Below are 23,094 nucleotides of genomic sequence, written 5' to 3'. Positions count from 1 at the left end.
TAGGGATGACTTGCAGCGGACTGAAAAGCTTGAGCATTTAGATATTAAGAAAGAGGATGTGCTGGAGTGTTTGGAAAGCATCAAGTTGGATAAGTCACTGGGACCGGACAAGATGTACCCCAGGCTACTGTGGGAGGCGAGGGAGGAGATTGCTGAGGCTCTGGCGATGATCTTTGCATCATCAGTGGGGACAGGAGAGGTTCCAGAGGATTGGAGGGTTGCGGATGTTGTTCCCTTATTCAAGAAAGGGAGTAGAGATATCCCAGGAAATTATAGACCAGTGAGTCTTAATTTAGTGGTTGGTAAGTTGATGGAGAAGATCCTGAGAGGCAGGATTTATGAACATTTGGAGAGGTATAATACGATTAGGAATAGTCAGCATGGCTTTGTCAAGAGCAGGTCGTGCCTTACCAGCCTGATTGAATTTTTTGAGGATGTGACTAAACACATTGATGAAGGAAGAGCAGTAGATGTAGTGTATATGGATTTCAGCAAGGCATTTGATAAGGTACCCCATGCAAGGCTTACTGAGAAAGTAAGGAGGCATGGGATCCAAGGGGACATTGCTTTGTGGATCCAGAACTGACTTGCCCACAGAAGGCAAAGAGTGGTTGTAGACGGGTCATATTCTGCATGGTGGTCGGTGACCAGTGGAGTGCCTCAGGGATCTGTTCTGGGTCCCCTTCTCTTCGTGATCTTTATAAATGACCTGGATGAGGAAGTTGAGGGATGGGTTAGTAAATTTGCTGATGACACAAAGATTGGGGGTGTTGTGGATAGTGTGGAGGGCTGTCAGAGGCTACAGCGGGACGTCGATAGGATGCAAAACTGGGCTGAGAAGTGGCAGATGGAGTTCAACCCAGATAAGTGTGAGGTGGTTCATTTTGGTTGGTCAAATATGATGGTGGAATATAGTATTAATGGTAAGACTCTTGGCAGTGTGGAGGATCAGAGGGATCTTGGGGTGCTAGTCCATTGAACTCTCAAAGCTGCTGCGCAGGTTGACTCTGTGGTTAAGAAGGCATACGGTGCATTGGCCTTCATCAATTGTGGAATTGAATTTAGGATCGGAGAGGTAATGTTACAGCTATATAGGACCCTGGTTAGACCCCACTTCGAGTACCGTGCTCAGTTCTGATCACCTCACTACAGGAAGGATGTGGAAACCATAGAAAGGGTGCAGAGGAGAATTACAAGGATGTTGCCTGGATTGGGGAGCATGTCTTATGAGAACAGGTTGAGTGAACTCGGCCTTTTTTCCTTGGAGTGACGGAGGATGAGAGGTGACCTGATAGAGGTGTACAAGATGATGAGAGGCATTGATCGTGTGGATAGTCGGAGGCTTTTTCCCAGGGCTGAAATGGCTAACATGAAAGGGCACAGTTTTAAGGTGCTTGGCAGTGGGTACAGAGGAGATGTCAGGGGTAAGTTTTTTACGCAGAGAGTGGTGAGTGCGTGGAATAGGCTGCTTGCAACGGTGGTGGAGGTGGATACAATAGGGTCTTTTAAGGGACTTCTGGATAGGTACATGGAGCTTAGAAAAATAGAGGGCTATGGGTAACCCTGGGTAATTTTCAGCACAGCGTTGTGGACCAAAGGACCTGTATTGTGCTGTAGTTTTTCTATGTTTCTAAAGTCTTCAGCCATTAAGCCTCAGGAATGCAGTGAAATGGTGCTAGCTTAGAGGGGATCTTGGTCAGCATTGACCAGTTTCCATGCTGACTTATTCCATGAACGGGAGTCTCTGGTTCAGAGCTGACCTGGTGGCTTGGTTGTGTTTAAGGTGGTATAAACCATATTGAGGAAAGGCTCTCCTGCATTGCTGAGCCATCCAGTTCCACACTGACTGAGTGTGGCCTTGGATTCAGTCAGAAAGTGAGTCCACACTTCTGGAGCTGTGGTTGATCAGTGGGCTCAACTTTGGAGTGTCTGTGCCATTTATAATTCTATAAATGTTTATCATATCCCCTCTTGGAGACCAGACCCCTAACTGAAGCACTCTGTCCCACACAACGCCTGGTGAATCTCCTCACCCTCTTCATTGCATTCTTGTGCCATACACAACACTCCATTTGCAGCTGAATCAGCCTTTTCTAAAAGTGCAACAAATATGTGCCCTGATCCATGAAAACAAGCATTTTATAAGAAAGACCTAGATGGAGTGGATGTGGAGAGGGTGTTTCTGATAGTGGGAGAGTCCAGGACTAGAGGGCACAGACTCAGAATACAAGGGCATCCCTTTAGAACAGAAATGAGGAAAAATTTCTTTAGCCAGAGATGGTAAATCTGTGGAATTCATTGTCACAGATGACTGTGGAGACCAAGTTGTTGGGTATATTTAAAGTGGAGGTTGATCGGTTCTTGATTAGTAAGGGTGTTAAAGGTTATGGGGAGAAGGCAGGAGAATGGGGTTGAGAGGGAAAATAAATCAGCCATGATTGAATGGAGGAGCAGACTCGATGGGCTGAATGGCCTAATTCTGCTCCTATGTCTCCTGAACTAATGGTCTTGTGTGCCAGTGATCACGGCGATATTTAAGTGGCTGCAGGTTGTTAGTAATTGCTGGCTAATGATTTGCTTGTGAGAACTTATCAGTGAGGTCAGTCGGGAGTAGCTGGTGTTCTATGAACAGTGTGTTTCTCAGGAAAATAGGAGACATTTACTTTTGGTGTAAATATCAATGGAGACAGAAATCCTAGTGGTTCTCAGAGAAATCAAACCAAACATCCCATGATCATCGTAAATGGAGAGGAACAAGGTCAGAACTCCGTGTTTATAGGACAGTTTCTGAAAGCGGGAGTATACATTTTGTAGAGAGGTTTGTAGGTTTGCTTTCATAAACTAGCTGACATCAGGAATCCCGCAGATATTCTAAAGGCATTGAAGCATTGTGAAATGTGGGCACTGTTGTAACAGCCAAGTTGTGTGCAGAAAGTTCCAACAAAGAGCAGTGTGATTCTGACCCAGCTAATCTGTTCTGGGGGTGTTGAATATCACTGAGCCCCACAGCTCTTCAGATGAGCTCCAAGCGATGTTTAACACCAAGCTGAGAGCTAGGCAGATTCTGAAGATGCATCGCCCCTTCAGTGGAGCATCTGCCTGGATTACTTTGGGGATTTCAAAGTACAAAGTTCAAAGCAAATTTTATTATCAAAGTACGTAGATGTCACCACATACAACCTGGGATTATTTTCCTGTGAGCATACTGTATAAATTTGTAAAACAGGATCGATGAAAGATCAACAAGAGTGCAGAAGACAACAAACTGTGCAAATGCAAACATAAATAAATAACGAGATCATGAGATAAAGAGTCCTTAAAGTGAGAACATTGGTTGTAGGAACATTTCGATGATGGGGTAAATAAGTATAGTTATCCCCTTCTGTTTGTGAGCCTGATGGTTGAGGGGTAGTAACTGTTCTTGCACCTGGTGGTGAGAGTTCTGATTAAAAATCTCAAACTGATTGAAAAACCTAAAGTGAGCATCAGTTGTGAAGAGCGTGAGACCCAGCTTGCACTGACCAGTGCTGGATGTATTTTAATCCTTGTATTTTTAGGCAATCTAATTCCTACACCTTGCACTGCTCCATTTAACTTGGATAATATCTCTACTCTAATATCTTGGGCCAATTTATTTTGATTCCTTCAGCTATGGTTATTACTAAGCCTTAGAAATACTTGAAAATTGTCACTCTACACTAGATCTTGTGTTGCAAAGGATTCAATCCTAACAATTTCAATGGCATAGTGTATAGATATATGAACTCTTGACAGTACACCACTGCTCCATGCTTAACACTGACCAAATTGCTTGCCATCATAGTTGTGAAATCTTAAAAATTGTTTGCTCAACAACCACTGTAAACCTCATTTACTTTCTCTGAGCTTCTAGTGATTTACAAATTTGCAGATGGTCACAGCAGTGACTGGGGAGGAGTGAGTTACAAAATTTTTCAACCAAAATGCATATTTAAGTTGAGTTGCTTCCCTGAGCAAATTTCAGGTTGTTATTTTCATGGCTTAAATAACTGTTGTCCAAATTAAAGAAGAAAATGGCATGTTAAATGTTGGCTTATGTTGCAACGCTAATGTTGAGTGGGACCTATTCTGGACTGATGGACTTTCTGGGGAGCCTTCCAGTCCCAACAACTCATTGGATGGGAACTGACTGTGGGCCCAGTGCTTTCTGTCACTGGCCGGAGGGAATTACTGCGTGACCCAGCCTAACCCAAATCCCTTGTCACCTTTCCTCCACTCGGATGCTTTGGATCACCCCTCACAGATAATGGGCTGCTGTTCTTTTCAGAAGCTAGCTTTTTGCATGTTTCTGCTTTGCCAGAGGACCAAAGTCAATCCCTGGTGAGACACCTTCTTCCCTACCTTCAGGTTTGGTGGAAGTGACATGCTTCACACTTTAACCAGTGTTTCCAACCCTTGACGATTTACAAACACTCCCTTGAAGGCATGTCACCTTTCCAGAGGCAGGACACCCCACTAGAAGAACAGACCACTTGCAATACGTCATTCCCTTGCGTTCCTGTGTAGTTATACATGTGTGATGTCAAGTCGGGACTGGATTTTTCAATCGAAGTATAATGTTCATGTATCCATGAAAGATCTTTGATCTGAAAAATCCAATCGAACCACTCAAACATTAAATTAATAAAAGGCCAATGGCATTCTGGTTATCCTTCAGCTCTTCAGCAGTCATGTGCTACAATGATACCATGGTCTTGATAACACTCAGTCTCCATTCTTCATCCACGTAAGGTCCAGGAATGAATCATAAAATAGTTTCAGCACAGCAGAAGGCCATTCATCCTATTGAGTTTCTGCTGGCGCTCTGTGGATTCTCCCAACCGTCCCATTTCCCCTACTTGTTCCTCACCCCGTACAAATAATTCCCTCCGGTGCCGATCCAGTTGAAGGCCCTGACTGACCCTGTCTCCACCCCCACAGACACTGAGTCCCAGATCATCACCACTCTCTGGGTGAAGAGGTTTTCCTCACCATTCCCCCGTATCTTCAGTACAAAACTCCACCCCTACAGACACCGAGTCCCAGATCATCACCACTCTCTGGGTGAAGAGGTTTTCCTCACCGTTCCCCCGTATCTTCAGTACAAAACTCCACCCCTACAGACACTGAGTCCCAGATCGTCACCACTCTCTGGGTGAAGAGGTTTTCCTCACCGTTCCCCCGTATCTTCAGTACAAAACTCCACCCCTACAGACACTGAGTCCCAGATCGTCACCGCTCTCTGGGTGAAGAGGTTTTCCTCACCGTTCCCCCGTATCTTCAGTACAAAACTCCACCCCTACAGACACTGAGTCCCAGATCGTCACCGCTCTCTGGGTGAAGAGGTTTTCCCTCACCGTTCCCCCCCGTATCTTCAGTACAAAACTCCACCCCCCACAGACACTGAGTCCCAGATCATCACGCTATCTGGGTGAAGAGGTTTTCCTCACCGTTCCCCCGTATCTTCAGTACAAAACTCCACCCCCCACAGACACTGAGTCCCAGATCATCACCGCTCTCTGGGTGAAGAGGTTTTCCTCACCGTTCCCCCGTATCTTCAGTACAAAACTCCACCCCTACAGACACTGAGTCCCAGATCATCACCACTCTCTGGGTGAAGAGGTTTTCCCTCACCGTTCCCCCCCGTATCTTCAGTACAAAACTCCACCCCTACAGACACTGAGTCCCAGACCGCTCTCTCTGGGTGAAGAGGTTTTCCTCACCGTTCCCCCGTATCTTCAGTACAAAACTCCACCCCTACAGACACCGAGTCTCAGATTGTCACCACTCTCTGGGTGAAGAGGTTTTCCTCACCGTTCCCCCGTATCTTCAGTACAAAACTCCACCCCCCACAGACACTGAGTCCCAGATCATCACCGCTCTCTGGGTGAAGAGGTTTTCCTCACCGTTCCCCTGTATCTTCAGTACAAAACTCTACCCCCACAGACACTGAGTCCCAGATCATCACCACTCTCTGGGTGAAGAGGTTTTCCTCACCGTTCCCCCGTATCTTCAGTACAAAACTCCACCCCTACAGACACCGAGTCTCAGATCGTCACCACTCTCTGGGTGAAGAGGTTTCCCTCACCGTTCCCCCGTATCTTCAGTACAAAACTCCACCCCTACAGACATTGAGTCACAGATCATCACCACTCTCTGGGTGAAGAGGTTTTCCTCACCGTTCCCCCCCCCCCCCCCCCCGTATCTTTAGAACAAAATGCTAATTTGGTGTCCCCAGTCTTTGACCTCTCCACCAATGGGAACATCACCCCCCCATAACCCCATCTGAATCCCTCATGACCTTGCCCACCTCCACAACATCTCCCCTCAACCTCCTTTACTCCAGGGGGAACAAGCCCAGCTTCTCCAGTCTAACCCTACAGCTGGGACCCCTTGTCCCCAGAACCATTCCAGTAGATCGTTTCTGCCTCTTTCTGGCATCCTCACATCCTTCCTAAAGTGTGGTGACCAGAAATGGACGCAGTCCTCCAGTTGTGTGCGAGTCAGTGTTTGTCCAGGTTCTACATCAGGTTCTCTGTCCGAATCCCAGGATCACAAACACTTCACCGACCACTCTCCCAACACACCTGGCCACTTCCAAACACTGACGTTCATGTACACCCGGGTCTCTCTGTTCCCACACCCTTCAGCACTGTGCTACTGGGTCCATGGTGTCTCTCCTTGTTCTTTCTGCCAAAGTGTTTCACTTCTCACTTCTCTGCATTAAATTCCATCTGCCTCCTGTTTGCCCATTCTGCCAGCCTCACTGTTCCTCACCTGGAACAGACAGTCACTCCCCTCCTTACAGACCATCGCACTTCCAACCATGGGTCGTCAGCAGGTTCGGACATTTTACCCTGTACACTCGTCTCGAGGTCATGAATATGTGTAAAATCCAGTGGTCCCAGCACTGACCCCTGGAGACATAATGAGGTGAGGAAATCCCCAGCTGGGGAGAGATTTGGGGACTCAGTCACAGAGTCTCCTGTTCCTTCCATCGATATCACGTTAACAGCGACCAATGTACTGTATTTCAAAATATTAATTGCTGAAGGAAACCACTGATCTTCATTGGAATGAATCAATGTGCCAACTGTTTCATTGCCTTCCAAGGAAAGTTGTGGTACACTTGCTCCTGTTTTATTCTAAATGGTGGCTGTGTTTTGCTTCCAGGTAACCGTCTGTACAACGAGTATGAAGAACTGGAGCTGAAGTCCAGCCAGTGGTTTGGAGCAACGATCCGATCACGCAATCACACTGTCCTGGTGAGTTGTCCAGCCTTCCTGTGACACGCAGCAGCATTGGCATTCCCGTGGATCGGACCATTGGGACTTGGTGCGCTCAATTTATCTGGAATTGACATGTCTGCACCTGGATATGTGTGGATATGCACTCGGACTTGGAATATGGGAACGGGGCAGTTGTTAGCCCTTATTCTAAGAATGATGTGCTGGCATTTGAGAGGGTCCAGAGGATGTTCATGAGAATTATCCTGGGAATGAAAGAGTTAATGTATGAAGCGTGTTTGATGGCTCCGGGCCTGTACTCGCTGGAGTTTAGAAGAATGAGAGGGGATCTCATTGAAACCTTCTGAATATTGAAAGGTCTGGATAGACTGGACGTGGAGATGATGTTTCCTAGAGTGGGGGAGTCGAGGACTAGAGCGCACAGCCTCAGAATACAAGGACATCCCTTTAGAACAGAGATGAAGAATTTCTTCAGCCAGAAGGTGGTGAATCTGGGTATCTACAGTACTGGTGGACATAGTCTATTGCTGTATAACAGTAACGGTGGAGATGGGTCTGTCTCTGTATAGCACCATGGTACAGTACAAGTGGGGACTTTTGTTATTTACTAATACGAGGGTACTGGTACCGGTGGGGGCGGGTCTGTCGCTGTGTAACACCGGGGTACGGTACCGGTGGGGGCGGGTCTGTCGCTGTGTAACACCGGGGTACGGTACCGGTGGGGGGCGGGTCTGTCGCTGTGTAACGCCGGGGTACGGTACCGGTGGGGACGGGTCTGTCGCTGTGTAACGCCGGGGTACGGTACCGGTGGGGGCGGGTCTGTCACTGTGTAACGCCGGGGTACGGTACCGGTGGGGACGGGTCTGTCACTGTGTAACGCCGGGGTACGGTACCGGTGGGGACGGGTCTGTCACTGTGTAACACCGGGGTACGGTACCGGTGGGGACGGGTCTGTCACTGTGTAACACCGGGGTACGGTACCGGTGGGGACGGGTCTGTCACTGGGGTACGGTACCGGTGGGGACGGGTCTGTCACTGTATAACACCGGGGTACGGTACCGGTGGGGGACGGGTCTGTCACTGTATAACACTGGGGTACGGTACCGGTGTGGACGGGTCTGTCACTGTGTAACACCGGGGTACGGTATCGGTGGGGACGGGTCTGTCACTGGGGTACGGTACCGGTGGGGATGGGTCTGTCACTGTATAACACCGGGGTACGGTACCGGTGGAGACGGGTCTGTCACTGTATAACACTGGGGTACGGTACCAGTGGGGACGGGTCTGTCACTGGGGTACGGTACCGTTGGGGACGGGTCTGTCACTGTGTAACACCGGGGTACGGTACCAGTGGGGACGGGTCTGTCACTGGGGTACGGTACCGTTGGGGACGGGTCTGTCACTGTATAACACCGGGGTATGGTACCGGTGGGGACGGGTCTGTCACTGTATAACACTGGGGTACGGTAACGGTGAGGACGGGTCTGTCACTGTGTAACACCGGGGTACGGTACCGGTGGAGACGGGTCTGTCACTGTATAACACCGGGGTACGGTACCGGTGAGGACGGGTCTGTCACTGTGTAACACCGGGGTACGGTACCAGTGGGGACGGGCTGTCACTGGGGTACGGTACCGGTGGGGAGGGGTCTGTCACTGTATAACACCGGGGTACGGTACCGGTGGGGACGGGTCTGTCACTGTGTAACACCGGGGTACGGTACCGGTGGGGACGGGTCTGTCACTGTCTAACACCGGGGGTACGGTACCGGTGGGGATGGGTCTGTCGCTGTGTAACACCGGGGTACGGTACCGGTGGGGACGGGTCTGTCACTGTGTAACACCGGGGTACGGTACCGGTGGGGACAGGTCTGTCACTGGGGTACGGTACCGGTGGGGACGGGTCTGTCACTGTGTAACACCGGGCTACGGTACCGGTGGGGAGGGGTCTGTCACTGTGTAACACCGGGGTACGGTACCGGTGGGGATGGGTCTGTCACTGTATAACACCGGGGTACGGTACCGGTGGGGACGGGTCTGTCGCTGTGTAACACCGGGGTACGGTACCGGTGGGGACGGGTCTGTCACTGTATAACACCGGGGTACGGTGCCGGTGGGGACGGGTCTGTCGCTGTGTAACACCGGGGTACGGTACCGGTGGGGACAGGTCTGTCACTGGGGTACGGTACCGGTGGGGACGGGTCTGTCACTGTATAACACCGGGGTACGGTACCGGTGGGGACGGGTCTGTCGCTGTGTAACACCGGGGTACGGTGCCGGTGGGGACGGGTCTGTCGCTGTGTAACACCGGGGTACGGTACCGGTGGGGACAGGTCTGTCACTGGGGTACGGTACCGGTGGGGACGGGTCTCATTGCAAACTTTTTGACACCAGTTTGTGATTGATTTTGTCGAGCATTTCAGCAGACTAATTGAAGGGATGTAGTGTCACGTGAATCATGTTAACTCTGGCTCACTCCATCTGTTTGCATCGCTGATGCATTCCTGTGTGAGTTGGCTTCACATTGTGTGCTGCAGTAAATCGCTGTTGGAGTCATCATCTGCCTTCCATTTGGAGGCGGCAGCAGGAGCCCCTTTGTTCTGTTTTCCCTGTTTGAGGAATTCCCTGTTTTCCCTGCGTGTGTGTAGATAGATAGATAGATAGATACTTTATTCATCCCCATGGGGAAATTCAACTTTTTTTCCAATGTCCCATACACTTGTTGTAGCAAAACTAATTACATACAATACTTAACTCAGTAAAAAATATGATATGCATCTAAATCACTATCTCAAAAAGCATTAATAATAGCTTTTAAAGAGTTCTTAAGTCCTGGCGGTAGAATTGTAAAGCCTAATGGCATTGGGGAGTATTGACCTCTTCATCCTGTCTGAGGAGCATTGCATCGATAGTAACCTGTCGCTGAAACTGCTTCTCTGTCTCTGGATGGTGCTATGTAGAGGATGTTCAGAGTTATCCATAATTGACCGTAGCCTACTCAGCGCCCTTCGCTCAGCTACCGATGTTAAACTCTCCAGTACTTTGCCCACGATAGAGCCCGCCTTCCTTACCAGCTTATTAAGACGTGAGGCGTCCCTCTTCTTAATGCTTCCTCCCCAACACGCCACCACAAAGAAGAGGGCGCTCTCCACAACTGACCTATAGAACATCTTCAGCATCTCACTACAGACATTGAATGACGCCAACCTTCTTAGGAAGTACAGTCGACTCTGTGCCTTCCTGCACAAGGCATCTGTGTTGGCAGTCCAGTCTAGCTTCTCGTCTAACTGTACTCCCAGATACTTGTAGGTCTTAACCTGCTCCACCCATTCTCCATTAATGATCACTGGCTCCATATGAGGCCTAGATCTCCTAAAGTCCACCACCATCTCCTTGGTCTTGGTGATATTGAGACGCAGGTAGTTTGAGTTGCACCATATCACAAAGTCCTGTATCAGTTTCCTATACTCCTCCTCCTGTCCATTCCTGACACACCCCACTATGGCCGTGTCATCAGTGAACTTCTGCACATGGCAGGACTCCGAGTTATATTGGAAGTCTGATGTGTACAGGGTGAACAGGACTGGAGAGAGTACGGTTCCCTGCGGCGCTCCTGTGCTGCTGACCACCGTGTCAGACCTACAGTCTCCCAACCGCACATACTGAGGTCTATCTGTCAAGTAGTCCACTATCCAATCCACCATGTGTGTGATTTTTTTTTAATGAGGTGAGGGCTGCCTGCACCGTGCGCTTCTTCCTGCCGGCTCTAATCTCTCTCAGTTTCATCTGCCTGCACAGGTGCTCTCAGTGAGGTCACTCAGGCCAGCTTCCGTAATGCCATCCACGAACCCTGTTCTTGTCTGATTCCCCTCTTCCTCGATACCTTTCCTGTCCAAAAGTCCATCAGTTTCCTTCTGTAGTGACCCTGCACACTTTCCTTTGCAGTCACATCTTTGCCATAATGTGTGGTGACAGAACTGTATAGAGTGTTTCATGTGCAGCCTAGTCAGCAGTTTATTAAAGTACAACAAATATTATGGGCTGACCCATGAAAATGAGCATGTCTTGTGAAATCGTGAACATGGAGAGGATGCGTCCATTCCAGGACCGTAGCAGAAGGGCATCCCTTCAGAACCGAGATGAGGAGGAATTTCTTTAGCCAGAGGGTGGTGAATCTGTGGAATTCATTGCCACAGACTGCTGTGGAGGATAAGTCATTGGGTATATTTAAAGCAGAGGTTGATTTGGTATTGATTAGTTACGGTGTCAAGGATGATGGGGAGAAGGCAGAATTGGGAGGAGAGGAAAATTAAATCAGCCACGGTGCCGGTGGGGACGGGTCTGTCGCTGCGTAACACCGGGGTACGGTACCGGTGGGGACGGGTCTGTCGCTGCGTAACACCGGGGTACGGTACCGGTGGGGACGGGTCTGTCGCTGTATAACACCGGGGTACGGTACCAGTGGGGACGGGTCTGTCACTGTGTAACACCGGGGTACGGTACCAAGATCAGAGCAGAGCAGAGCAGACTCAATGAGAAAATGGCCTAATTCTGCTCGGATGTGTTATGGACTAATCGTTGACTCTCTGTGAGGACTGGATTCCAGAGTCCCCGCCTTTGAGGATATGTTGTGAGCAGGCTCCTTCCTGTGCTGTGTGCTATGTAAGTGACATCTACTTCATTGATGAAATGATGATATACCTATCTACCGGGCTTTCACGTCTTCAAATGCCATTGGTTTCTGCAACTTCCCTGTGGTGTTGGTGTTCATTGATTCTGTTTACCTCCCATACCCCGAGAGCGTGAATTCATGTCCCAGCTCGTGTAACGCTTGCCTCTCCTACATCCTGCTTCAATCATTCCTCCAGCAGCAGCCAGGCCCTCCAGCTGCCTGGACCGAGCTCTGCTAAATCATCTTTCCTTCCTTCAGTCTGTCATTTCTCCTTTCACACAGAGTCGTACAGCACAGAAACAGGCCCTTTGGCCCAACTCATCCGTGATAACTAGGGTGCCCTATATGTGGTCTCATTTGCCTGCGTTTGATCATATCCTTATAAACCTTTCCAATCCAAGTACCTTTCATCGCCATCTCCCTGTCGGACAAACAATCTTTTAAATGTTTTTATTGTACCTGCCTCAACCACTTTCTCTGGAAGCTTGTTCCATATGCTGACCGTGTTCTGCATTTTTTTTTAAGAAAAATTGTCTCTCAGGCTCCTGGTAAACCTGCAAAATTTTATAGTCAGTGTCCTGACTGATGAAGGCCAGCATGCCAAGTGCCACTTTCACCAACCTGTCCACCTGTGACTCCACTTTCAGGAAAACATGTACACCTTCCCTTTTCTCTTAATATATTTATAAAATCTCTTTGGATTCTCCTTCCAAAGCCATTTCATGTTTCCTTTTTGCCCTCCTGATTCCATTCTTGACTACACTTCAGCATCCCCTATACTCCCTCTGGGATTCGCTTGATCCCAGCTGCCTACTACTTTTCCCTGACCAGGACCTCAACGTCCTTCGTCACCCAGGGATCCCTACTCCTGCCAACCTTGGCCTTTGCTCTAACAGGAACATGTGGATCTCGATCAATGTCCCCTCTAATTTGTAATGACCAGTGTGTGCAAAAATCTTGTGCTGTGCAATCTTTTGCCCAGTGACAACAGCATGTGTGCACTGAATTTATAAAGAGATGTATTCATTGCATAGCAGGCCTGTAGCAGGTAATGAAGGATTTTCTCACTGGAGCTTTTACACATAGCCCATAGGTGATTTGTTTGTTTAATGGCGCTTTAAAAAGTCAAGCTTCTAAATATCACTCCACTTCTTCCTATTTGCAAATTCTCCAGCAACTTTTGCATCACAACAATACATGCAGGTAACACCAGTTTCTGTATTGTACATAAATAGTTCTCGTAGCTGCACATTCCTGACCTTGAGCTTTTGGTGTAGCAGTTTCTACTGTTTCATTAAGCCATTCCGCTTTCAATGAGCTAGCAGTTCTTTTGCGCTTCACACCCTCTGCTTCTTTTGAATTCGACATAGTGAATCAATAATTTCTTCAATAAAAACAGTACCAATAAGCCAGTTTTCAAATCTGCAGACAAATCAGTGCAAGCTCCACGTTGTCAACACTGTCCACATCAGAAACCAGAAGAGGAAATGTGATTGTGCACGCTTGTGAAATGTACTTAACATGCCAACGAGGTAAAGGGTGACAACCTTTCGTGCGAGTTTAAATTCCTTTGTGTGCTAGTAGCAAAAGATGTGTATTGTTCACTTATGCATATCGCCAAATGTCCCTTTACCCACTAACAACCTTCTTCAGTCAACTTCTGCAAGTTTAACTGGCTGCAGTTTAAAACTTTAACTTGTGGACCGGGTCTGTTCCTTTCCTTAAATAAGTTAAATCTAATAGAACAACCATCAGTGGCCTCAAAGTGCCCCTCCCCCACTGACACCTCAGTCACTTGCCCTGATGTTTTACCCAAAAGCAGGTTGAGCTCTGCCCTCTCCATAGTCATGCCTTTGAAAGCAGCCCAAACAGAACGCAACCATGCTAAGTGCCACACCACCTCCCTCATCGCCCTTCGGGGTCCTGAATAGTCTTTGCCGGTGAGGAAATCCTTTGCGTGTGAATCCGAACTGCTGAATTCCTCCAGCATTTTGTGTGCGTTGTTCCAGAATGCCAGCATTTGCAGGATCTCTTGTGCATCCAGGGCCCTCTATGGATTTCCTGAGGAAACCTTCCTGAACACAGGGAACAAATTCTTCCCCGTCTCAGCCCTTAGCACTATGGAGCCCCCACTCTATATTAGGAAAGTTAAAAAATTCCCTATTATGACAACTCAATTATTCTTACAATTTTGCACAGTCTCCCTACATGTTTATTCCTGTTGTCTGTTCGGGACCCTATGGTACAATGCCAACAATGTGATCACCCCCTTTTTGTTTCTCTGGATGATCCTTCAGTAGTCATCTCTGACTACATCTGTGACATGCTCCTTAATCATTCCCCTTAATTTAATCTCTGACTAAAGCCGTGATATTCCCCTTAATCAACTCATCCTCCTCCTCTCTTCCCTCCACCTCTGTCCTACCCATAGCACCTGCACTTTGGAACGTTAAACTACCAGTCCTATCCCTCCTTTAGCCCTGCGTCCGTAATGGCTGTACTACCTAGTCCTATGTAGCTGTCCATGCCCTGAGTTCATCCACCTTTCCTGTCAGAGATTTGCATTGAAATAAATGTAGTTGAAACCCACAGACTCCTGCCCCCTAGTCTATGAGGGGCCAATGGAGGAGAGTATATGGGGGAATGTCAGAGGTAAGTTTTTTGTGCAGAGTGGAGGGTGCTGGTAGAAGCAGGTATTAAACCTGATTCTGATATGTTAGGGGCATTTAATAAACTCTTTCAGTGCAAATCAAAACTCTTAGGCACATATATAAAGCCTGGGTGCCTAAGATTTTTGCACAGTACTGTATTTGTCAATGTGGAGGAGAGAGGGAGTTGTGAATCTGGTGGGAGCAAAGGATGTTGGGAATGGCGAGGGTGGAGCACCCTGGGAAGGGTGGGGGACAGGTGGCAGAGAAGGAGTATTGTGCAAAGGTCTTAGGCATCCAGGCTGTATATATATGTGTGCCTAAGGCTTTTGCACAGTATTGTAAGCCACTTCTTTTGACCTAGTACTGTCTTTACCATCTCTTAATAGTCTCGGTCGGTCCACTTTTCTTGTAACTTGTGAACTATGTATTCTGTATATGTTAGACATAAGTTGTTTACCAACACACAGCTTTAGTGTAGCTTCCCAATCTACGATGGCCAACTTGCACCTCATGCCTTCATGCTTTGCTTTTAAGACCTTGGTTTTAAGCTCCCTCTCCCTGTCTCCCTTCCCGCTCTCAGTCCACAATAGAGACCCATATCAGAATCAGGTTTATCATCACTCACATATGTCATGAAATTTTTTGTTGCAGCAGTACAGTGTAAAACATAAAATTACTCCAGTACTGGACAAGTACCTCAAGCATCCTAGCTTTGTACAGGTGCCTAAGCCTTTTGCACAGTATTATAGACCAGCAAATGGATGATAGTAAAATAGAGGGCTATGTAGGAGGAATTGAGGTTAAAAAGTCAGCACAACATTGTGGGCTGAAGACTGTGCTGTTATGTTCTATGTTTTATTTAACTTGCTGTCGCTGACTTCTGCATTACTTTCCAGCCTCTAAATTGCCTGATACTTCAGATTCCCATACTACCCTCACCAACCCCCCCCCCCATTGTAAGAGAGGCCCAACACAGGCTAAAGTCAGGCTGGGTCCAAATCCAGTGGTTGAAGTCTCCCCATCTGTGGTGTGCCAGGAGATGTATCAGAGAGGGGCGGTTTGCGTTCACTTTATTTTTGAGCGTTGTGATTTGTCAGGTTTGAAGAGAGCCAGTATTTGCTGGGGCCGTGTGGGGAGGCTGGAGGCTTTGTGATGTGCCTCCGGTGAACGAACCGGGTGGGTAAAGTTCAGCCCTCGGCCTATCTTGTCACTGCATCGCCCCCTGGACTCGGTGGAATTCCTGCGAGGAAGCATGAGTCTGACTCTTCTCTTTCTATTTTCCTCAGGCCTGTGCCCCTCGTTACATATGGAAAGGATATCAACAGGACCACGAATTGGTGGGGACCTGCTACCTCTCCACAGGCAACTTCAGCTACATAGTGGAGTACGCGCCATGTCGAACGAGTAGGTGCTGCCTCGTATAAACGATCCGACACAGTGGTCCTTCAGTTCCCTCTCCGGTGTCCTGGATGCCCCTTATCCCTTGACTGCCCTCAGTGGGTGGTGACACTTCTATTGTCCCATCATGGGGTTTGATTCCTCTCTTTGCCTGCATCCCAGGGCATTTGGGCCAATTTTTGGTCCCCCTGACCCATCTTTGATAGAAAGCAGCATTCGATGGTGTAGTTGTGCCTGTTACACACTGGCTCCAAGTTTCAGACCCACCTCAGGGAAAGTGTGATGGAGCGAGGGCACAGGATATCCTACCCTCCCTGATAAGTTCTGCTAATGTACAGGATAGGCTGAGTAATGACTCATTTTCCATCCCATCTTGTGTGGTTGATGCTTCACCAAAGCACAAATCATGAAGCTCTTGTTGCAAGCATCCTCTCATTAGAGTATTCTCCTTTTACATCGGCCTCCCAGTGCTCCAGGCATAGTGATACTTCTGAGGTTTAGGCATTAGCTTTGTGACTGATGTAATTGGACTGCCTCTATTTCCACAGATTGGCATTCGATTTCAGGCCAGGGATTCTGCCAGGCTGGTTTCAGTGCCGACCTAACAGAGGTAAGAACCTTGGGATTCTGCAAACAGCCATCCCGGACTGTGTATGGGTATCAAAGTGGCACTGCCTGCCACCCGAAATGCCACCTTGCCTTCCTTATTGAGAGTCAGTGAGGTGTCGTTTCTGTGACCAAACTCCACCGGGGAGCCCCAGTTGCCATGGCAATGGGACCAGATGGTTCATTTTCAGGGCAGAGGGCACAATTTAATGCCATTCTTCACAGACTTTTTAAAGTTTGAGGCACTGGGACACTAGACCCCACCTCCCTCAGTATGCTTGGGGGCTCTGTGCTTCTCAAGAATTGGATCTTCGTGGGTTCCCTCGCACTTTGTAGAGGTCTCCAGGGCTAGACATGGAGCTGGCAGAGTCCGATGCTTCAATGTACCAGCATGGCCTGTGGTCGACTGAGGAAAGTGCTTCTACCCTTCTGTTTGCTTCTGAGGACTTAGACTGTTGACATCAGGTATCTCAGGGCACTGGAGATCCCAGCAACACTGTCTCTGCCAAATCTGGTGGAAGGAGAGGTGTCAGACCCCACACCTCCTGCCCACCTGTGGGAGAGTTTGCAGGTCCCACATCAGCCTCATCAGAACCCATGAAACTGGAGTCAGTTTCTATCTCGAGGGACTGACGGAGAAGGTGGTTGGTGTCTGCGTTTGTAGTGAGGGGGACGGGTGGTCACATAAACAGAGCTGATGGCTCTGTTGTATCAGGGTATGAGCCTGTTCACTAATGCCAACTGTCTGTGTCCTTACAGAGTGGCCGGGTGGTGCTCGGTGGGCCAGGCAGTTTCTACTGGCAAGGTAAGGCATGTCCCTGACAGGAGTGTGGATGTAGTGGAGCTGGGCATGGATAGGCTCTGTATCCAGGACTCAACACCACAGCTGGTTATCCTCTCTCCCGCTCTCCCACTCTGTCTGCATTCTGTATGTGTATCTCTGTCTCTGCCTCTCTCTTTCTCTCTCTGTCTCTCCTCTCCTCTCTCTCCTCTCTTCTCTCCTATTCTTTCTCTCTTGTTCTCACTGTCTCTCAAGTTCCCTCACATTCAAATGTTCATTTTCTGGGATATCTCCACTGCTTCGAGTGATTTCACATCACTCCAGTGCCCTGCGTTTCCTTGTCCTCTCTCGGTGTACGCTGCAGCTCACTGTGTCCCTGGGATAAAACCTTCTCACAATCCTCAGTCCCCAATCCGTAGCCTTTATCAACCAGACTGTTCACAAACACTATCTTGTGTCCATTTCAACACCGCGATTGCTTGTTTCACTACCCTCCTGACCCCACCCAGTCTCAGCTCTGCAGAAACCCTCACCCAACCCATGTTACCACAGTATTTCACAATTTCCGGCCAGAACAACTGTCAATACCAAGTTTTTTCCTCCCACCTGCCAAGGAAGCGTCTCCATGGGAGCAGGAGTGGCTCATCCAGCTCTGTTCATTCAGGACAGCCATACCTACTGCCCCACATCTGACTCTCTTCAGTCACCGCCCTCTCCCCCTCCTGCCTCACTCACCCCTGACCCCTCCTGAACCAACCCCCTTGTCCCAGGCATCCTCTTGTCAGATTCTCCTTGGAACATCTCCCTGCTGGGGGTTGGGAGGGGGAGATGGTGAGACGTCCGATCCCTGAGGGTCAGTGGGCGGGTGGGCTGGGGAGGACTTTGGGATCCGGCTTTTCTCTCGGCTCCGCTCTGATTGGTTTCTGTGTTGGTTTCTCAGGCCAGCTGGTCTCTGCCTACATCAAGGATGTGGTTCAACCCAATGCTGACCTCAGCTATATTCAGTTCACGGATGGGGAGATGCGTACTGATACGTCTCCGACCTTCTTTGACGACAGTTACCTCGGTGAGTGGGACCTGTCGTGTTTAGCCCCAACAGCCGACTGTTCAAAGGGACAGCTTCTGCGTGCTGGCTGCAATGGTACCTGTACTCCAGCTGCGTGGGAGGTTGGAGAAATCACTAAGGATAAAGATTAAGGATTAGCTTTACTTGTCACAAGCGTGTGAGAGGCCAGGCTGAAAGAAGTCCTGTAAAATAGTGCTACGGGATCGTCTGCACAGTAAACAGCAGCTTCTTCCCCTCTGCCAACAGATTTCTGAATGGTCCATGAACACTACCACACTATTCATCTTTTGCTTTTTAAAAAAATTGTAACTTCTGGTAATTTGTTATCCCTGCACTGTGCTGCTGCCATAAGACATTTCACAACTTCTGCTGCTCGAGATTGTGATTCTATGAGCGCACGTTCTCTGGGACTGCAGCGGTTCAAGTTGGGGTAGGCAATGAATGCTGACCTTGACAGGATGGTCAGATCTAATTGGAGGAAAGTATTTGGGTTGGATGTCAGAGGTTAGTTTTTTACACAGAGTGGTGGGTGTGTAGTATGCCCTGTCAAGGATGGTGGTAGAGGCAGATAGATTAGGGGTATTTAAGAGACTCTTAGATAGGCACATGGATGATAGAAAAATGGAGGTCAATGTAGGAAGGAAGGGTTAGATTGATCTTGGAGTAGATTATAAGGTTGGCACAGCATTGTGGGCCGAAAGTCCCCTACTGTGCTGCATTGTTCTATTTTCTATGCACAGTAGATCTGGGAAAAGCTGGATGGACCTCAGCTTTGGGTTCCAGGCCATGATCCACAGTTCCAAACAGGGCCACTGCCGGCCGGAGTGCTCGCCTTCCTTGGACTCATTGAGGTCTCAGTAAGGAGACTTGCAAGCTGGACCCAGTTCTCCCCATTTCCTTCCCTCTTCTGTCGTGCTAAGCTGTTTCCTTTCTCTTTCAAAGGTTATTCTGTGGCTGTTGGAGAGTTCACTGGAGATTCCACTGAAGGTAAGATTTGCATGCACTGCAGTCGCGAGAGTGTTCCAGCTTGTTTCGTGGAATTTCTCCTGCATGTCGGGCATTGCAGAGCAACTGAGACAACTTGTCAGCTGAGAAAAAAATCACTGGCATTCACTGCCTATTCTTACTTTACCCCTGGAAGGTGCCAAAGGGCTTTTTCCTTAAACTGTCAGGGGCAGAGCCCCTGCCTCACAACCTCAGAGATCCGGGTTCAATCCTGACCCTTGGTGCTGTCTGTGTGGAATCTGCATGCTCTCCCCATGACTGTGGGTTTCTCCCTATGTCCCAAAGACACATGGTGTTGGTGGGTTAATTGTCACTATAAATTACCCCCTGTTAGTGGGTGAGGGTTAGAATCTGGGGGGAGTTGACAGGTATGTGGGGAGAATGAAATGAGATTGGTGTAAATGGGTGGTTGATGGCTGGCACAGACTCAATGGGCCGAAGGACCTGTTTCCGTATTATATCTCTCTACGGCTATGTTGCAGTCTCTGGTGAGTCTGCACAGAAAAAACTGTGTGGAAAACGATGTGAGGAAGGGTGGGAAGGAGGGGACAGTGAGGTGGTCATGGGGACAGAGGGCTGTTGGGCTGAGGGAAAGGGGCAGCAGTGGGGATGGGGATGCTGTGAAGGGGAGGGGTTGGAGAGAGAGGGTGAGCAGGTAGGAGGAGGGGATGAGAAGACTTCAGCAGGACCAAGATGTGGAACTAGATTGACAGTGTGTCTGTTCTCGTTGGCAGATTATGTCACCGGGGTACCACGCGGGACGCATTCCATTGGATATGTAAGCACTGATCAACGGCATATGACAATAGCAGTCAGACACTTGGGTTAGAAGTCCACCCTCACGTAAACCTCATTACGGGAAACCTGCTAGCCCGTCAAAATCGGCCCTCACGCACACAGCAGCCTCTCGCGCCGAGGGAGGAACATACTCCTGTGGGTTCCTGCACGACGATGACCCCGGGGCCCCATGCTGGAGGAGCCGCAGTTGCATCCCCAGCACCGACGGTCATTTCCATAGCCCTACATGATTTAGCCTGTCAGCTTGAGTGGCATTTTGCAGGTGTGACTCCGCTGCCACACCCACTGAGCTGTTTTCCTTGCCTGCGTCCAATTCCTCTCCCTTCTGAAAGAGCCTGTGTATTTCCCTCAGTTGCATCGGCTCTGGAAACATGAACCAGGTTGAAGCACTTCGGCGCGTCAGTGATGCGATGAGCAGAGGGAGGTGGGACTGTTTGCTCCCTCCCTGTTTTCCCAGAACACCCCCCCCCCCCCACCTTGCCCTGGTGGGCCTTTACAGCCTTTTGGCTCAAACTGCACTGAATGAAAATTGAAAGGCACGGCCACCTTGGTGGGAGGTCTGGAGACATCTGACAGCTCAGAACATCCCTTGAGGAGGGGCTGGGATGGAGCCGTCGTTGCCCCTCAGTGCAGCTGAGAGTGTCTTACTGCACTGGAGCCCGTCCTGGAATGGGACCCTTGCCCTGTTTATTTCTATTCCACCCGAGGTTATGTGTTTGATTCACCTCTGCTCTGATCTCTCCAACAGGTCACCATTTTAAATGGGACAAATATGAAAGCTTTATTCAACTTATCCGGTGACCAAGTAAGTTTCTCTGTCCCTCGGCTGTGTTTCTTATTGACCGCCACCATTCTGGAGACGCGAGTCCTGAGTTGTTCAGGGCCTGACCAATACTTCCCAACAGGGCTAAGGGACTAAGCTAGCAAGAGCCCAGTGTGTCTAGAGTCGCTGGCTTTGATCTGTGGTTAACACTAAGTGGACTGATCCTGGGCTGGGGAGCCTTTGTCTCCGGGACAGGGGCCAGTTTATTTGCTCCCGTGACCTAGTGGCCCTAGTGTGTGCTAATGGGGTGATCAGAAAAAAAAACTTAATAATAATAATAATAAATAAATAAATAAGCAAAAATTATCAAGAGCATGTGAGATGAAGAGACATTAAAAGTGAGTCCATAGTTTGTGGGAAGAGTTCAGTGATAGGGTGAGTGAAGTTGAGAGCCACAGGTTATTCCCTGTGGTTGAGGGAGCCTGACTCGTCTGTGATCAAGCCAGCCCTTGTTGCTTAGGCTTTCGCCCAGCCAGAGTGATTTCAGGGCTGTGGGTGCAAGCTAGCCCGAAAAGGAGTGAGTTCCTGTTTGGAATTGGAACCAAGGATACTCCACCCACCGAGGTCACATTTGCCTGCCCCTCCTCTGCCTTGAGCACCACCTTCATTCACAGTGCTGGACTGTGACCAGGAGCCTTTGGAAATTACCCGGGCATCGCTCCACATAGAAATTGTAAAGAGGAGGGACCCTCCTGGAAAAAATGAGCTATGCTTCCACACACAGGCTCACTCTCACTCTCTCCCCCTCACACTCACTCACTCTCTCCCCCTCTCTCTCAGTTCCTCTCTCACTGTCCCCTCACTCTGTCCCTGCTCCCTCTCACTCTTCCCCATTCCCTCTCACTCTCTTCCCCCTCACTCTCACTCTCTTCCCTCTCACTCTCACTCTCTTCCCTCTCACTCTCATTCTCTTCCCCCTCACTCTCTCACTCTCTTCCCCACTCACTCTCTCACTCTCTTCCCCTCACTCTCTCACTCTCTTCCCCTCACTTGCTCACTCTCTTCCCCCTCACTCTCACTCTCTTCCCCCTCACTCTCACTCTCTTCCCCCTCACTCTCTCACTCTCTTCCCCACTCACTCTCTCACTCTCTTCCCCACTCACTCTCTCACTCTCTTCCCCACTCACTCTCTCACTCTTTCCCCCCCACTCGCTCTCTCACTCTCACACTGTAATTCAATGAAACACTGAGAGGTCTCTCCTTAATTTCTTCCAGATGGCCTCATACTTTGGATACACTGTGGCAGTGACTGACATCAACAGTGATGGGTGAGTTATCCCAGCCAGTGAGGAGGAGCCTGGCACTGTGCTAAGCCAGTCAGCTCCTACAATCAGCATTTCGTAGGAAGTGATTGTTAAAATATGCCAAATGTGATTTCCTCTTTTAATTGCTTGTGCATGTGTCATCGTGTTCTGCAGAATCGTTCAAGGAGAAACCAGGCAGGAAGATGCTCACAGCCCTTTTCAATTAAAGCTGAACTCCCGTGTGTTGGAGTAATGTTTCCGGGCCAACACGCAGACTCCTCATTTCATTGTTCATCTCCCACCTCCTCTCTCCTAGTTAAATATCATACAGGGGCCTGTAAAACCAAACTTCTCACCCATTTGACCCTCTCCCTGTTTTCCCAGAGCCCAAACCCTGACACAGAGCAAAGTGTCCCAGTGAGCGGTCGGAAAGCGCCTCGGTTTGAGATCTTGCTGTGTAGGCAGCCAAGCTGGTGGGAAAGCAGCTGGCTGTGATTTTATCGCTGACTTCATTGGGGAGCGAGTTCAGGGTGGAGGCAATTTCCGCTTCTGCCTCGGGGGCTGTGGTGGGTGCTGAGCCAGACTGAAGCCTTTGTCTGCAGTGCACTGGGGAAGATGGGCCAGCCTTTGGTTGGCAGGCTGGAAGACCCCAGTCTTGGCTGTCTTGTCACTGCCCGCTCCTTACAGGCTGCAAACTGTTGCAGTGGAAGCGAAAAAAAAATAACAAAGCTGTGTTTCCCCTTCCATGAGGCTCTTCTGAATGGTTTCCTTCACTGTTTCAAGATG

General features: G+C 49.1%; 1 protein-coding gene across 2 annotated transcripts in view; it reads left to right on the top strand.

The window, feature by feature from the left end:
- The window catches only part of LOC140741230 (integrin alpha-5-like), a 101,626-nt gene that overhangs the window by 42,570 nt on the left and 35,962 nt on the right, over window positions 1-23,094 (top strand). For both annotated transcript variants that reach the window (XR_012102036.1, XM_073071193.1), the window contains exons 3-11: window positions 7,192-7,283; window positions 15,874-15,991; window positions 16,534-16,595; window positions 17,351-17,396; window positions 18,313-18,438; window positions 19,381-19,425; window positions 20,178-20,221; window positions 20,990-21,046; window positions 22,280-22,332. Coding sequence is in view for 1 of the 2 variants with exons in the window: in XM_073071193.1 (XP_072927294.1) it covers window positions 7,192-7,283; window positions 15,874-15,991; window positions 16,534-16,595; window positions 17,351-17,396; window positions 18,313-18,438; window positions 19,381-19,425; window positions 20,178-20,221; window positions 20,990-21,046; window positions 22,280-22,332 (643 nt within the window). In the remaining variant the exon portion in view is untranslated. The remainder of the gene's footprint in view (window positions 1-7,191; window positions 7,284-15,873; window positions 15,992-16,533; window positions 16,596-17,350; window positions 17,397-18,312; window positions 18,439-19,380; window positions 19,426-20,177; window positions 20,222-20,989; window positions 21,047-22,279; window positions 22,333-23,094) is intronic.

This window comes from Hemitrygon akajei, chromosome 18 (genome assembly GCF_048418815.1).
Source record: "Hemitrygon akajei chromosome 18, sHemAka1.3, whole genome shotgun sequence".
Lineage (NCBI taxonomy): Eukaryota > Metazoa > Chordata > Chondrichthyes > Myliobatiformes > Dasyatidae > Hemitrygon > Hemitrygon akajei.
This window is presented reverse-complemented; position numbering and strand designations above follow the sequence as displayed.